Raw genomic sequence first — 15138 nt, forward strand, 5'->3', positions numbered from 1 at the left:
TTTTAACAATTTATCAGGGACAGCAGATGTAAGTGGTCTTTAATGGCATTCAATTCAGAATAAGATCACTAACTCTACTTTTTAACAGTTCAACAGTCTGGGGGAAAACAAAAGTCTATTAGAAGGGATTACGTAAGTTTTACCTAAAAATCTAAACTTTATAAACCTGCAGCCATTGCCTTCCATGATCTATGCGAATGCAGTTCACGTGCATGACACTTCTATATTTAAATGTTAGTTTCTGGGGTTCAAGATTTATGATAATTCTGACATTGTTCTCAGCTTGATCTTCATGCTTAATGATCTGAACAGGTAGAGATTTTGTGTTAGCATAACAAAAAGCTCTAGTTAACCTCTCCCCCTCCCCAATCAAATTTGTAATTAATCAATCTAGTCACTGTGTATATCTAAGACATTTTCACCTACAAGGTGTATTGCTGTATTTCAGTTTAAAAGGTGAAGTTAGTACATCTTCACAAGGATTCTGTAGAAACCTTATGCAATTAAGTTGATCAAGCACAAAGCAGTACTGAATATTATCAAGCAAGGCATCAATATGTGTATTTGTTTTATTCATAATTTCATATTTTCGGGATACCAAAAATTTGACTAGGTGGCTTCAACAAAATGGTTGCATCTCATTTCAAAACATTCAGTGATCCATTTCATTTCATGGCAATAACAAAATGTTAAAATGAACATAAAAAAAACAAAAACATGCACACAGTTTGTACATTTGATAAAAGGTCTATTTCATTATTGGCGATTTGTTTAAACAGTTAAATACATTTAAATAATGTATAAATGACTGCTGTACTGCAGTAGTGTGGTAACAGATGGGTAACCAATTTAAACTAGAAACCAGCTAACAAGTAACTGTCTAAATACTTAAAAATACAGCTCTGATTCTAGATCATCCCTCATGGGGGGAAAGCCTGCTGGTCACACTGGGAAAAACATTCTTAAGGCCAAATTCTTCCGATATCCCTTTTCTACAGGAGTTCTATAGACAAGTGCACAATTTAAGCCTCTAAATTCAATCCAATGCCTGCTTTGTGACCTCCAGCATTGATGCACTTTCCATCTATCAGAGCAGATAGTGTCAGCTTCACACCTATGTGAAATATAATAAAGAGACATTAATATGTACTTAATTCAAAAACCCTATACATCATTAAGAAGAAAGCAAAATAGGCAGAAGCCAATTTAGATCAAGAGAAATATATTCAATCCCATCTCATTCTGCATATTATACACACATTTATTACAATATGGCTTAGCTACCCACTGCGGCAAAAATAACTCCCAAATACTAGAAAGTTGCCCTAACTGTAGAGAAATTAGAAAGCAATGGTTGACAAGTGTTTCAGATCCATGGCTAAATGGTCAGCAAAAGTCTGATGCACCTTATATTAGGCCAAGGGAAAAAAAGCTTTCGAGACCATTTAGGTCCTTTCTGAGGTTTCCACATTGCACTTCACCTTCCCCTCCAACTAGATTCATCCAAGCAGAGCTTTTGGCTTGCTTATTCTCTCTACATTTATTAGACCTGTTAAATTTCATTGTTCAGGAAAGACAACGATGGGGAAAGAAAACCTTGGTGTTAGAAAAGTTTAACTGACTTGATATTCTATCATCACACGACAATTAGACTCAGTTCTTCCGTTTTCTTTTCTCATTATCCTAAGGCATTACTTTGGTTCCCCACCCTCTTCCTATTATCTTATCTGCTTCTCACATGCACAAAACAGAAATCCTCTTAAAAGCATTGTTTACACTGTGAAATCTAGTCAAAACAAAACCAACTCCTTTCTCTTGGTTTATGCAATTTGGATTTATCATCTTCCTACCTGGCCATCTGCTAGCCTTTCCATTAAAAACGTTCCATAAAGTTCAATTAAATAATTGAACCATTTCAGCAAACAAAATGAATAGATCAACATGTGACTAACACTTCATCTTCAAACTGGAAAGAATATTCACAATAAAATTAAATGAACATTCATCATTCAACACACTAATTGCTTATCTACATAAACTTCTTTATTGAGCAAGGATTCTCAGCCCATTCCTCACACACCCTCAGGACAATCAGGTTTCCAGGATATACATAAGCCATATGCAGAGATAGCTCTGCACAAAGTGGAGGTAGTATGCATGCAATTTCTCATATGCATATTCATTGTGGATATTCTACAAATCTTATTTGCCGCGTGTGTCCCATTGTTCTAGAGCAGTGGTCTCAAACTTGCGGCCCACCAGGTACTATTTTGAGGCCCTCGATATGTTTATCAATCACAAAAGTAAAATAAAACAGTTTTTTGATCATATGTTTCTCTAGCTATAAATTACAATATTATTATTAAGACTTAGCCAAAAGGAAAGATTTCTAAACTATAAAGAGTTTTACCTCATGCAAAATTGTCATTTCTTTAATAAGACATTAACATAGACCTCCCGCAGAACAAACCTCTTTACTTACCCATCCCTGAAATCATGTCACTACAAGAAGTACCTAAACAGAATGCTTTCTTTCCAGGCAGCCCAACTGAACACATGGCTAGCAAAACCAATACTCGAAGCCACATCATACGCGGACTTCAGAAAATCTCTGAAGACCCGCCTCTTCAACACCACCTAAACTCTCTCCCCTTACCAGTTATAAACCGCCTCGAAAGTCCTCCCCCTTCCCTTCCCCCAACGCCTAATGCTGTACCTCTCTTACGCACATTATTATTTCTAGCTGTAAACTGCATTGATCCCTTATAACTGTTCATATTGTATCATCCTATAACTTAGTATAACATCCTATACCTGATTGTAAACATCCTGTAACTGTTCTCTTGTTAATATCTTGTACCTTACTGTAAACACCCCAGTACCCGCTCACTTTGTATTATCCTGCATCTTATTGTAAACATCCTGTAACTGTTCTCTTGTTATTATCTTGTACCTTACTGTAAACACCCCAGTACCCTGCATCTTATTGTAAACTTCCTGTAACTGTCTCCGTGTTAATATCTCGTACCTTATTGTAATCTCCCCAGTACCTGCTCACTTTGTACTATCCTGTATCCTACTGTTAACACTGTACTCTCTCTAGACACGACTTCACTGTAAACCGCTTTGAACTTAGGGTATAGCGGTATATAAGAAATAAAATTATTATTATTATTTTTTCCTGAGGTCCTCCAAGTACCTACAAATCCAAAATGTGGCCCTGCAAAGGGTTTGAAACCACTGCTCTAAAGCAAGGGTGTCAAATGTCAGTCCTCGAGGGCTGCAATCCAGTTGGGTTTTCAGGATTTCCCCAATGAATATGCATAAGATCTATTTGCATGTACTGCTTTCATTGTATGCTAATAGATCTCATGCATATTCATTGGGGAAATCCTGAAAATCCAAATGGATTGCGGCCCTCGAGGACCAACATTTGATACCCCTGTTCTAGAGCTATCAAAGTGGCAAAATAGACGAATGCCTGTACACATAGCCGCACTAAGAAAGCAAAGCTGCTTATTTTTAAACATGGGTTCTCCTTTGACAGCAGGTAAATACGGCTATACTTTCTGGTGATGTCCAAGGTGATAATTCCAAGGTGCACAGAGCCCTCCTTCAGAATTATTTTTTTTTTCCAATATATAAACTCTGAGAAGTCTGCACAGGTTTCTGCATTCCCCTCAAGCGCTAAAAGGATTTATGTGTTCCAGAGCTTACAGCATGAAGACTTATTGTGTGCAGGTGAAGCACTACTCTGAATGTCCCCTTGAACTTCCCTCTTCAAGGCAAGGCAGATGAGAAAGCATGGTTGCATTTCCCTGCTGTCTATGGAGAAGCACACTTACAGATAAGCAGCTCTGCTTTCTCCATAGAGAAGCAGGGCAAATGGAGGCACACTTTCTGGTGAATCCAGAGCTAAGGGCTCCTGTTATTTTCACAGGTTGCTAGTGTTCTAAAAATTGATCAGGTTGGTGGCAGATAGAAAAATTAATGTGCAAACAAGTTGTACAAAGCTGCTTGCTCAAGAGCAATATCTTGGGCTGTAAATTGATCCAAGCAGTAGATATGTGGAGAAGCCCAGATGACTGCTTTGCTGATACGCAGGATGGGAGATGCTCAGAATAAATGGAAGCTGCTTTGGTTGGCCCTCTCATCTGAGGCGTGCTGTTGTACCCAGACAGTTGCAAGCCTGACTAAACATAGCAAAAAGAAATGCAGTACTGAGACCCAGATGGCTAATATCAGTAAAGTTGAAACTGGAGCCTAAGTCAGAGAGCAGAAAAAAAGAGAGGGAGCGAGTCAAGATCTGGTGTAACTCCACTGTCCTGCTTCCTAACCAAGTGTAACTTGAGATAAACCTGTTGTATCACATAAGAAACAAGACAATGACCAACCCCCTCCATCATCAATCCTGAAACCTTCATTCAGATAACCCGCTGAACAGCAACATTCACAACTTTCTCCCCAACAGACACCACTCCAGCAAATATCTCAAAAAAGAACCCCCCCCCAAAAAAAAAAACAACCTTATAACAGACTTAGTCAAACTACATGACCTGAAAAAAGAGCTGAATCCTGCCTCCCCCGAGTAGATAGTCAATGTCAGATCAAACAATGGTATAGACAATTGCTGCTTATGTACCTTTAAATGACATTGTCGTAGATAATTCTGAGTGGTTTGACACTGAAAGCAGACTTCGGTAAGTCTGGTATCTTTATGGGAAGTACTATTTAAATGTATCTATAACGATATGGTCTCTTAAAGGTAGGGCTTTCATGTCTGATACTGAGACTAACTTAGGGAGGAAAGCACCAACTGTAGAATAATCATCCTTTATTTGGAAAACTTAATCTTTGACTTTGGACTACTTTTACAAAGCCGCACTAGCCATTACCACCTCCTTTTGAGCAGGTGGTGGATTTCCGGCTAGCGCACACTAATCTGGTGCGTGCGTTAAAACCGCTAGCGCGGCTTTGTAAAAGGAACCCATTATCTCCATAGAGATTTTCTCCTGGACCAGAGATCTTCAGGGGGCAGGGTGGCAATGTGCAAGAAAGGGCTTGAAAGCTAGTGAATAGACTTCTCCGTTAGGTCATTTCTTGAGATAATTGTCTAAGTTAAATAAATGCCTGCTTTTTGGATTGTTAGCTTAAAAAAAAAAACACAAAACCCCAAACACACACACTTTGCACCTTAAGCATCACATTAAAAGACAAGATCAAGGACCAATGAATTATGAATGGAACCAATAAAAGTCCAATATAGACAAATAGAAAATGTTGGACTGTTGGCTTCTGAGGTTTTTTCCCCCCTTCTTTTAGTAATTAAATTATTTTATTTACTGTTGCATATAGTTTCTTTAGTTTTGAATTGGAAAACTACATGGTCCATTAAAACCTTCAGTTGTTCAGAATGCAGGAATCCCCATGCAGACTTTTTTTTTTTTTTTTTTTAAATAAGAGTTCAAGCTGAGGAGGGCCGCTTCAGGCACTCTGGCTTCATTGGATAACTCACCAGAAAGTTTAACTGCATTTGCCCTGCTCGTCTATGGAGAAGAGTAAGTTCCTTGATGCTAGTCCTCCAAAAAAGGCTGTGGTTGTAGAACTGGGTGCATCAATGGAGTGCTCCCTTCTCCCACATCAAGAGGAACCCCCCTGCTCCTCAACTGCCTAGAACACTACTCAGTCCTCCAACAGTTCTGCTCTTCCCTACCTCCTAAGCTCTTTATTATTTCTTCCAATCCCTATCTTTACCTCTCTTCCTGTTTCATTTACCAAATTTTCATGTTAAATTCATGTTACGAGTTAAAATTTTAAAAACTCTTGAATACCTGGCCTATAGTTCCACGAGTCTTAATTTGTATAAAATTAGAGAATATTCCTCATGTGCATTGCCCTTTCCCACCTAAATCCAGTCATTGCAGCAAGGACCACGGCCACTTCTCCCTTTAGAATTTGACTAACATGGATGCCACAATCAAGTTCAATTTATTTAATATACCGCAAATATAAAATCAGAAGGCAAATCTAAACGGTTTACAATAAAAAATTTAAAACAAAAAAAAAACCAAAACAAAAAAATAAAAATTTGGTGCTCTGAAGTGATGGCAAAAACTTCCTCCCACTAGGGGCTGCCTCCACAGCAAGGCATCAAAAATCAATGTCCTCAGCATGGTTATCTGGCACTAAGTTGGTCTTCAGTTTATTTTTATTACTCTGAACCTTACACAGTTACAGCACCATTTAGCTCTTAAGGTTTAATTTTACTGCTATTCCTGAAAAAATGTAGCAAAGTGGTTTACAAACTAAAATCAGCCAGAAAGAACTCCAACTTATGTAGTACAGAGAAGTGAAGAAATAACATTACCACCACAGAATAAAATTCTAAAAGGAGTAAACTCGTTCATCTAGGACAAAATATCAAGTATACCAAGAATAGTGTAGAGCATGCACTCACACTTGTCCTCCATTGTAATTTATAGTTCCAGCATAGCTACATCTTAATTGTAAGCAGAGTGATGATATCTTATGACAATTCACTTATAAGCTACTCACCTGGCCTCAGGGTCTGGGTGTAGCCTATTCCAACTAGGCTAGAATTGTTCACTTTAGCCTGAAAAGGATTTTTTTAAAAAAACCATTAGAACAGGAAAAAAATTCCTATAGGATGCACACTTCAAAATGTCAAGAAAAAAAAAAAGTGTCAAAAATAGATGGCAGACAAACTTTAGGCCAGACGTTCTCAACCCAGTCTTCAGGACACACCCAGTGAGTCAGGTTTTCAGGATACCCACAAAGAATGTGCCCAAAATTGACTTGCATACAATAGAAGTAGAAGATTCTCATATGCATATTCATGGTGGATAGTCTAAAAATCTGACTGGCTTGGTGTATCCCAAGGAACTGGGTTGAGAACTCCTACTATTAGCCAATATTAAAACAAGTGGAAGTTCTGATTCCTAACAGATTTGGACATTCCATATACTAACTGAGCAATTTTCCAAGCTTAAGCTTTCTTAGGACTTCTGCCAAGGAAATGACTTTTTGTTTTACCTATGAGAAAGGGGAGTAGGTTGCAGGAACCCATGAAAATACTTTAAGAGAACAGGAGAGTGAAGTAAAGTACATACCGTTTCTATGAGGACCAGCAGCCTAATACAAGGGATCTTCAAAAAGTTTGCATATATTTTAAGACACTGTATATTAAATATCTCCAAAGAAAATTACATCACTATCTGCAAGGTAAGGCGACTTGCCTGACTAGTCACATGACATTCTATGACAAGGCCTCCAACCACTTCCCCCGCCCCAACTATTTCCCTCATAAATATGAAAGTGTGGAAACTTTTTGAAGAATCCTTTTATTAATGTTTGCAGGAAACTACTACTAGTTATCATTTCTATAGCACTGAAAAGCATACACAGTGCTTTACATTTAATATGCAATAGACAGTTCCTACTCAGAAAAGCTTACAATCTAATTTGGACAGACAGGACAAATAGGGGTTGGGGAGCTTCTTGCAGAGTAGATAGGATGGACATAGATATCTTAAGGTGAGTGGGAGTTAAGAATATTGGACTACCACAAATGAGAGTTTGGGATGGTATGAATGCCACACTTCAAAATTGAGAGAGGAGCTTCAGAGCATCCTTCAGATGAAACCATGTAACAGTCCCCTGTAAACTAAGCTAGTTAAGTGCCATCGACTCATGCTTGAGTCCTAGTGACTTTGTGAATTACAGATCTAAAAAGAGATCGATTTTGTGCTAGACCACTAAGGACCTCCAGCGTCATCCCCATGGTTATTTTCAACATGTTCAGCCATCTGACTGCAGGTCGCCCTCTTAGCCTGGTTCCTTCAATCTTCCCAAACATAATTTCCTTCTCCAATGTCAATCAGTCCAAAACAATTTGAACAAACTTTAAAAAAGGAAAATATACTCTTATCATAGTCCACCTGGAGAGGAGAAAAAGTTTCAAAAGAAACCTCCCTTGGGGATAAAGGGAGATAGGTACTGAAATATATCAAAAGGAAATATGAACAATAAACATTTTTCCTATTTATTCCAAGTCCACATTTATACTGGTTCAGGCTGAGCCTCAGTAGTTACCCCTTTATTCTCCAGGAAAAATTCCAATTGGGAAGGTTCAAAAAAATATATATTTGTTTCCTTGGTAACAAAACACTTGCAGGGGAATCTTAATTGAAAAACTTCCCTTAATGAGGTCACCTAAGAAAGCCTTAAGCAACATGCGACTGTATTAGAAGCCAGGAAATCCACCATGACCCTTAAATCTGAATTACTCTGGAGTAATGTCTTTAATAAGTGCAAATAATCAAATAAAATATGCAACACCAGAGGAACATAATCAAAGGAAAACAAATCCATGTTTGCCCAAAATATATTAGAAAAAAGTGTGCTTGCACAGGCCTAACTGAATTGAGCATGTGCATCTAAGGATATTGATAGAGGATGTAAAAGCAGTACCAGACAACCGAGTGAGAAAAAAAAAATGCTGAATTAATGGCTAAAACAGCAATTTCTGAAGACAGACTATATACATGGCTGTACAGATAGCAACAGCAACAGCATTGATAAGACATAAGTGGGGCAACATCAATGGGATGAATTACTCCCCTAGGGCTCAAAACTCAGGGCTCCTTTTACTAAGGTGTGCTAGCGTTTTTAGCGCATGCAGGATATTACCGCGCTACACGGCTAGAACGCCAGCTTAATGCTGGCATTAAGGTCTAGCGTGTACAGCAATTCAGTGTGCACTATTCCGCGTGTTAATGCCCTAATGCACCTTAATAAAAGGAGCCCTCAGTGTAATGCTCTAAATGTGCTCAGCCCTTTCCACATAATGGTCTCTTCAGCTCCTTGTTGGCCACATTTTTTCCAAATTTGGCCAACCAATTGAATAAGATCACTTTTTATACCTATACTGAAGAAAGGCAATGCAAAAGATTATAACTATAGGACAACTGCAATACTTCCAAATTTCCAAGTTTTATTAAAATTTGTTATCCCGCTTATCAGATTTCTAAGTGGCTTACAGTAATAAAATGTATAATAATGGAGGGATATACAAACAATAGTTATTACATGATGGTATAAATATACATTTAGACATTATAGACTGACTCAGAAGGTAGAAGGGGAGAAATACAATATTGAATAGGACAGGAAGACATACGGCCTCTTTCACAAAGCCGCGCTAGTGGCTGCACTAACGGTCCCAAAGCCCATAGAGATTTAAAGGGCTTCGGGGCTGTTGCTGCGCGGCAGCCACTAGTGCAGCTTTGTAAAAGAGGCCAACAGCATTTAACAACCATAAGATCAGCTATATAATCATAAATTTGTTATGAAAATAGACATTTATTGAGCATGCACCTTTACTTTAAATTCTACTAATCTGCTGCTGGAAGGGATTGTACTTGATGAGATGAGAATGTACTTGAGACTGAGAGCATCTATGGCACCAGATTCAGTGAACTGTTCCATACTGTATCCTCTCAATTACTTGGTGGCATTATTTAATAAAGATTATACTCAGAAGTATAGAATAGGAAAAATGTACACCAGCAAAGTATTGCTAAAAATAATACAATGAGGGTTACAATCATATGTTGAGCAAGAACTACCTGAAGTTCAGGCTGGTTTCAGAAAAGGTCAAGAACTAGACACATTATTGCCAATATTAGCTGGATATTGGAAAAGAGTAAAGAATATCAAAAGCTTGCATACTTTTGCTTTATTGATTATAACAAAGCTTTTGACTGTGTGGTTCATGATAAACTATGGAGAACTCTAGTGCAACATAATTCAGTTGATAAAGAGCCCCTATGAAAATCAAGAAGCTGAGTGAGAATTGAATATGGCAACACTTATTGGTTCCCAATATAACGTGGTGGACAAGGATGCATCTTGTTGCCCTATTCGTTTAATCTTTACAGCAAAACTATTTTCAGAAAAGCAAATTTGGAAGGAGAGAGCATTGGTTTTAAAAGTAGGTGGTCAAAATAAACAACCTGGGTTATGCAGACGACAACGCTCACTGCTAGTAGTAAAGATGACACGTATCTGCTAAGAAAAGTTTAAGCCGAAAGTCATAACATGGGATTAGAACTGAATATACTATAAACAAAACAAAGATTATAAATATGGAAAATGATGATGATTTTGAGTTTGAAGGGGATTGAATAAAATTTGTAAAGAGTTTTAATCTTTTGGGATCTGGTAAAGGAGGAAGCGACTAAGTGCAAAATATTCCACAAAATAGCAATCCGTAGCTCTATAATGAAGGCTCATGATATGGTTATTTGAAGGCAAGGAAAAGATTTAAAACAAAGATTAGACTGGTTCATGCACTCATTTTCTCAGTGGTCAATTATGGATGCAAAATCTGGACATTACAGAAAGAGGATGGACTCATTTGGAGAGCTAACAAATTGATTTTGGAAGAGATTAGACCAAATATGTCACTCGAAGCCCACATGATGAAGATATGACTATCTTATTTGGGTCACACTGTTAGAAGAGAGATCACCGGAGAAGCACATCATGTTTGGGACGATCTAAGAAACTAGGTGAAAAGGGCAACCTGCAACTAGGTGGCTGGATACATTGACAACCACTATAAGAATGATGCTGGAGGACTCTGTCGTACTAACACTTGACCGACTTCTTTTTGGATCTTTAACTCATCAAGGCACTAGGACTCAAACCTGAGTCGATGGCACTCAACACACAGCTCCTCGTTTGGCTCAAAGCTCAGTGAAGCTACTCTTGTGAAGATGAGAGAAACTGTGTGCATCAACAATCCCAATATCCATAGCAAATACCACAAACCACTTTTTCCATCAACAAACAGGACTGGGTCAGGCACATAAGTTGGTGATTCCCAATTTAGAGCAACTCAGAAATGAATTAGAGCAATCTTTCTGAATAGACAGTAAAATACAAGATAGTTGTTAGTTCATAAGTACAGAATGGCCTTTACTGCTCAGCCATAGGCACTATCTTGTGTCAAAGCTCTGACCAAAGAGTAGTGTGAAGTGGCAAAGCAATCAGGTAGTTGCTTTGGAAATAGTACTGTAAACTGTATATAATGCATATTGGTATTAGATCCCTAATGTGTCGAATTAGGATAAAAACTTGTACTGGAATAAACTTGTACTATAACTATGGCAAATTGTAACCCATTAACTGTATATTATGTATGTTAGCCTGTAACCCATTCTGAGCTCTTTGGGGAGAATGGGATAGAAAACAAAATAAATAAATATTTAAAGAGGCAGACTTGAAGAGGGCTATCAATGTTGCAGTAGCTCCAATTTGATGAGAGTTGATCTTGGAAGTGTCTGCTTGATCATAGCACAATTGCATGCAAAATGACAGCAAGTATGCCTGAATTAAACTAAACTAAACCTTAGGTTTGTATACCACATCATCTCTACATTCGCAAAGCTCGACACGGTTAACGAGTTAGGGTAGAAAGGAACTCCAGAGGAGGGAAGGATGAAGAGGAAATTTAGAGGACTAGAATAATCAGAGAGGGAGGAAGAGTTACATTTTTGAGAATAACCAGGTTTTCAGATGTTTACGGAAGAGTTGGAGGGAGCTCAGATTCCTAAGAGGGGAGGTAAGGTTGTTCCAGAGCTCAGTGATTCTAAAAGGGAGGGAGGAACCTAGTTTTCCTACAAGGTTTTAGAGAGGGAAAGGAGAGTTTCAGTTTTTGGGTGGATCTGGTGGAATTGGGGTTAGAGGAATTCCAAGAAAGAGGAATGAAGGGGGGGGAGGATGCCGTGTAGGATCTTGAAAGTAAGGCAGGCACATTTGAAGTGGACTCTGAATATTATCGGAAGCCAGTGGAGCTTGGACAAAAGCGGTGAGACGTGGTCGAATTTGCTTTTTGCGAAGATAAGCTTAGCAGCGGCATTTTGAATCCGCTGGAGTCTTTGAAGGTTTTTCTTTGTTAGGCTTAGGTAGACAGAGTTGCAATAGTCCAGTCTGGAAAGGATGGTGGATTGGACAAGGACGGCAAAGTGTTTTTGATGGAAACAGGTTCTCACTTTCCTCAGCATGTGAAGGCTGAAGAAACATTTTTTTATTAGGGAGTTGAGGTGATCATTGAAGGAAAGTGTAGAGTCAATGATGACTCCCAGAATTTTACTTGAGTATTCAAGATGCAGAGTAGGGCCAGAGGACAGAGGGATGGCGGTGGGCAGTTGGTCCAATTTTGGGCCAAGCCAGAGAAGTTTTGTTTTGGATTCGTTCAGTTTCATCTGCACAGTGTGGGCCCAGGATTGAAGGTTCGATATACATGAGGATATGTTCGCAGAGAGGTTGGTGGACAAAGATGTCAAGGAGGACAAAAATGTCATCTGCGTAAGTGTAAAGTGTTTCAAGGGGGGAGAGATGGAGGACTTTAAGGGAGGACATATAAATGTTGAAAAGGATAGGGGAGAGAGGAGAGCTTTGTGGGACTCCACAGATCGGGTTCCAGGGGGAGGAAGAAGTGCCCTTCATGTTGACTGTGTAGGTGCGGGAGCGTAAGAACTTCGAGAACCAGTCAAACACTGTGGAATTAATGCCTATCTCGGTGAGTTGGTAAAGTAGGATATCATGATGGACAACATCAAAAGCTACAGAGAGGTCGAATTGAAGAAGGACGGCGAACTTGTTGCGAGAATGGAGATGTTGAACTTTTGAGATTAAGGAGGTCAGAAGGAATTCGGTGCTGAAGTTGGGACGGAAGCCGTATTGGTAGGGTAGCAGAATGGTTTATTTTTCAAGGTAGGAAGATAGTTGAGTGGATATGATGGATTCTAGCATCTTGGTAAGGAGAGGAATGTTTGCTATTGGGCGGTAGCTGGAAGGTGTAAAGGGGTCTAGATCAGGTTTTTTCTGTAGTGGGGTTAAGGAGATATGGCTCATTTCTGGGGAGAATAGACCCGAATGGAAGGCAGAGTTTATGAGAATGGTAAGAGACGAGATGGCCTGAGGGGGAGTGTTCTCGTAAAGGTAGGAGGGGAATGGATCCAAGGTACAATTGCAGGATTTCAATTTGAGGCAGAGATTATGGACCAAGGATTCAGAAACAAGTTCGAAGGAAGACCAGGATCTGTCAGCTGGGATAGGGTAGGAGTCTGTAAAGATAGGGTTGGGGGTCGATTGAAATCAGAGATTTGTAGGAGATTGCAGGAGGGAAGGAGCGCCTCAAGGTGGAGACCTTGTCGCTGAAGAACTTTGCCAGAGAATCGGCTGAGGGGGAGGAGGGGAGGATGGAGGCATTTTTGGAGGTTAAGGAACGCCAGATGTTAAATAATGTGCTAGTCTGGTTGTTGGATTTGGAGATTTTGTCACCGTATTAGTTTTTCCTTGCTTTTTTTAGAACAGTATTGTAGAATTTAATATTGACCCTCCAGGAGTGTCTGTCTGTAGGGGATTTAGATTTTTTCCATTTTCGTTCCAGAGCTCGGCATTTCTGTTTCAGTTCTCTGTGGTATGGGAGGTACCAAGGGGCCTTGTGGGAATAGGAGATGGTTTTAGTGGAGAGAGGGGCAAGGGAAAGGAAGGTGGACTCGGAGAGGGTGACCCAGTTTGTTTCTGGTTCTGCAGGTTTAGGGGTGGGGGAGAATTTGTCAAGAAAATTGGTCCAGAACAGATTGCACGAGATTTTTTTGCGGAAGGTGATAGAAGTCGAGGTGCGGGATGTGGGCCCAAAATGTGACATGAAGATTGGGAGACAGAAAGCCCCTAGGAAGTGATCGGACCAGGGAACGATTTCCCAGCGAATGTCAGTGGTTGAGGTTTTGTGAGTAGTGAGATCCAGAAAACTGATGAGACCTAGTGTGTGGCCTTTTTCGTGGGTATGGGAGAGAGTGGGAGGGGGAAAGCCTAAAGAGGAGAGGAAGCTATTAAATTCGGATGCGTCCTTGCTGGTGACATCGTCAAGGTGGAGATTGATGTCTCCAATGATCAGTAATCTTTGAATTCCTTTTACAACTGGCTTAACATTCCTATTTGGATCATAAAAGGTTGGGTAGACTTCTGCAAAGATTCAGTTCTGTAAAAAGACAGATCCTGTTTACAATCCAGAGTACGAAGGGCTCTTCGTCAAAAATTGAAACGAGGCTTCGATAGAAGGTAGGACTATTTCCTCATTAAAGCAAAAAGGTTTGTAACTTTCAGTAAAAGTTTAGGATGTGTTAGAACAGCGGTCTCAAACTCAAACCCTTTGCAGGGCCACATTTTGGATTTGTAGGTACTTGGAGGGACGCAGAAAAAATAGTTAATGTCTTATCAAAGAAATTACAACTCTGCATGAGGTAAAACTGATTATAGTTTATAAATCTTTCCTTAATTGCTTCTTATAATTTCAGCTATACACAGCTGAAAGCAGTGCAACATGCAGAAAGTGAAGTTTAGATAGTTTTTCACTTTCTGCATGTTGCTCTGCTTTCAGCTGTGTATAGCTGAAATTATCAGAAGCAATTAAGGAAAGATTTATAAACTATAAAGAGTTTTACATCATGCAAAATTGTGATTTAGATTCTAAAGTTATCAACTGGTGTATGCGATTCTCCTCTCCACTCCACCTCACAATCACATACAGATGCAGGAAAGCGCTTGCATGAGGTTACAGCAGTGAGGCGGGCAATGTTCCAGAATAATGGTAACATACCGAGAGCTTCAAAATAGTACCTGGTGGGCCGCATGTGGCCCCCGGGCTGCGAGTTTGAGACCACTGTATTAGAAGGATGACCAAGCAATGATGTAATTGGGTATACTGCTCATACATGATATGTTATACTCCATTTAATTTCATGCACTGACAAACAATACACCAGAATGCACTCTAATAGAAGAGGTCTGTAGACACAAGAGGATAAAAGTGGTATAGATACTGTAAATTGTTGTAGGGGGGCATGTAACAGTGTCATGGCTATTAAGGCACCAGATTGCGAATCCATTCCATTTGAAAGAAGACATTGCGCCAAGCAAGAGAATAAGTGAAATGGCCAAATTTTTGGAATTGCTAACGCATCTGGAATAAAGATGCAGTGGGGAAGGAATATTATTACAGTAGACAGGAACATCTGCATTCTCTTCCTTGGCAGAGAGGTTGAT

General features: G+C 39.4%; 1 protein-coding gene across 1 annotated transcript in view; it reads right to left on the reverse strand.

The window, feature by feature from the left end:
• Positions 1-553: 553 nt before the first annotated feature.
• Positions 554-15138, reverse strand: part of VDAC2 (voltage dependent anion channel 2) — a 48303-nt gene continuing 33718 nt past the window's right edge. The window contains exons 8-9 of the mRNA XM_033941475.1: positions 6556-6613; positions 554-1114 (exon numbers count right to left, since the gene is read on the reverse strand). Coding sequence (XP_033797366.1) covers positions 1023-1114; positions 6556-6613 — 150 coding nt within the window. The 3' untranslated portion in view covers positions 554-1022. The remainder of the gene's footprint in view (positions 1115-6555; positions 6614-15138) is intronic.

The sequence above is a fragment of the Geotrypetes seraphini genome, chromosome 4, assembly GCF_902459505.1.
Source record: "Geotrypetes seraphini chromosome 4, aGeoSer1.1, whole genome shotgun sequence".
Taxonomy (NCBI): Eukaryota; Metazoa; Chordata; class Amphibia; order Gymnophiona; family Dermophiidae; genus Geotrypetes; species Geotrypetes seraphini.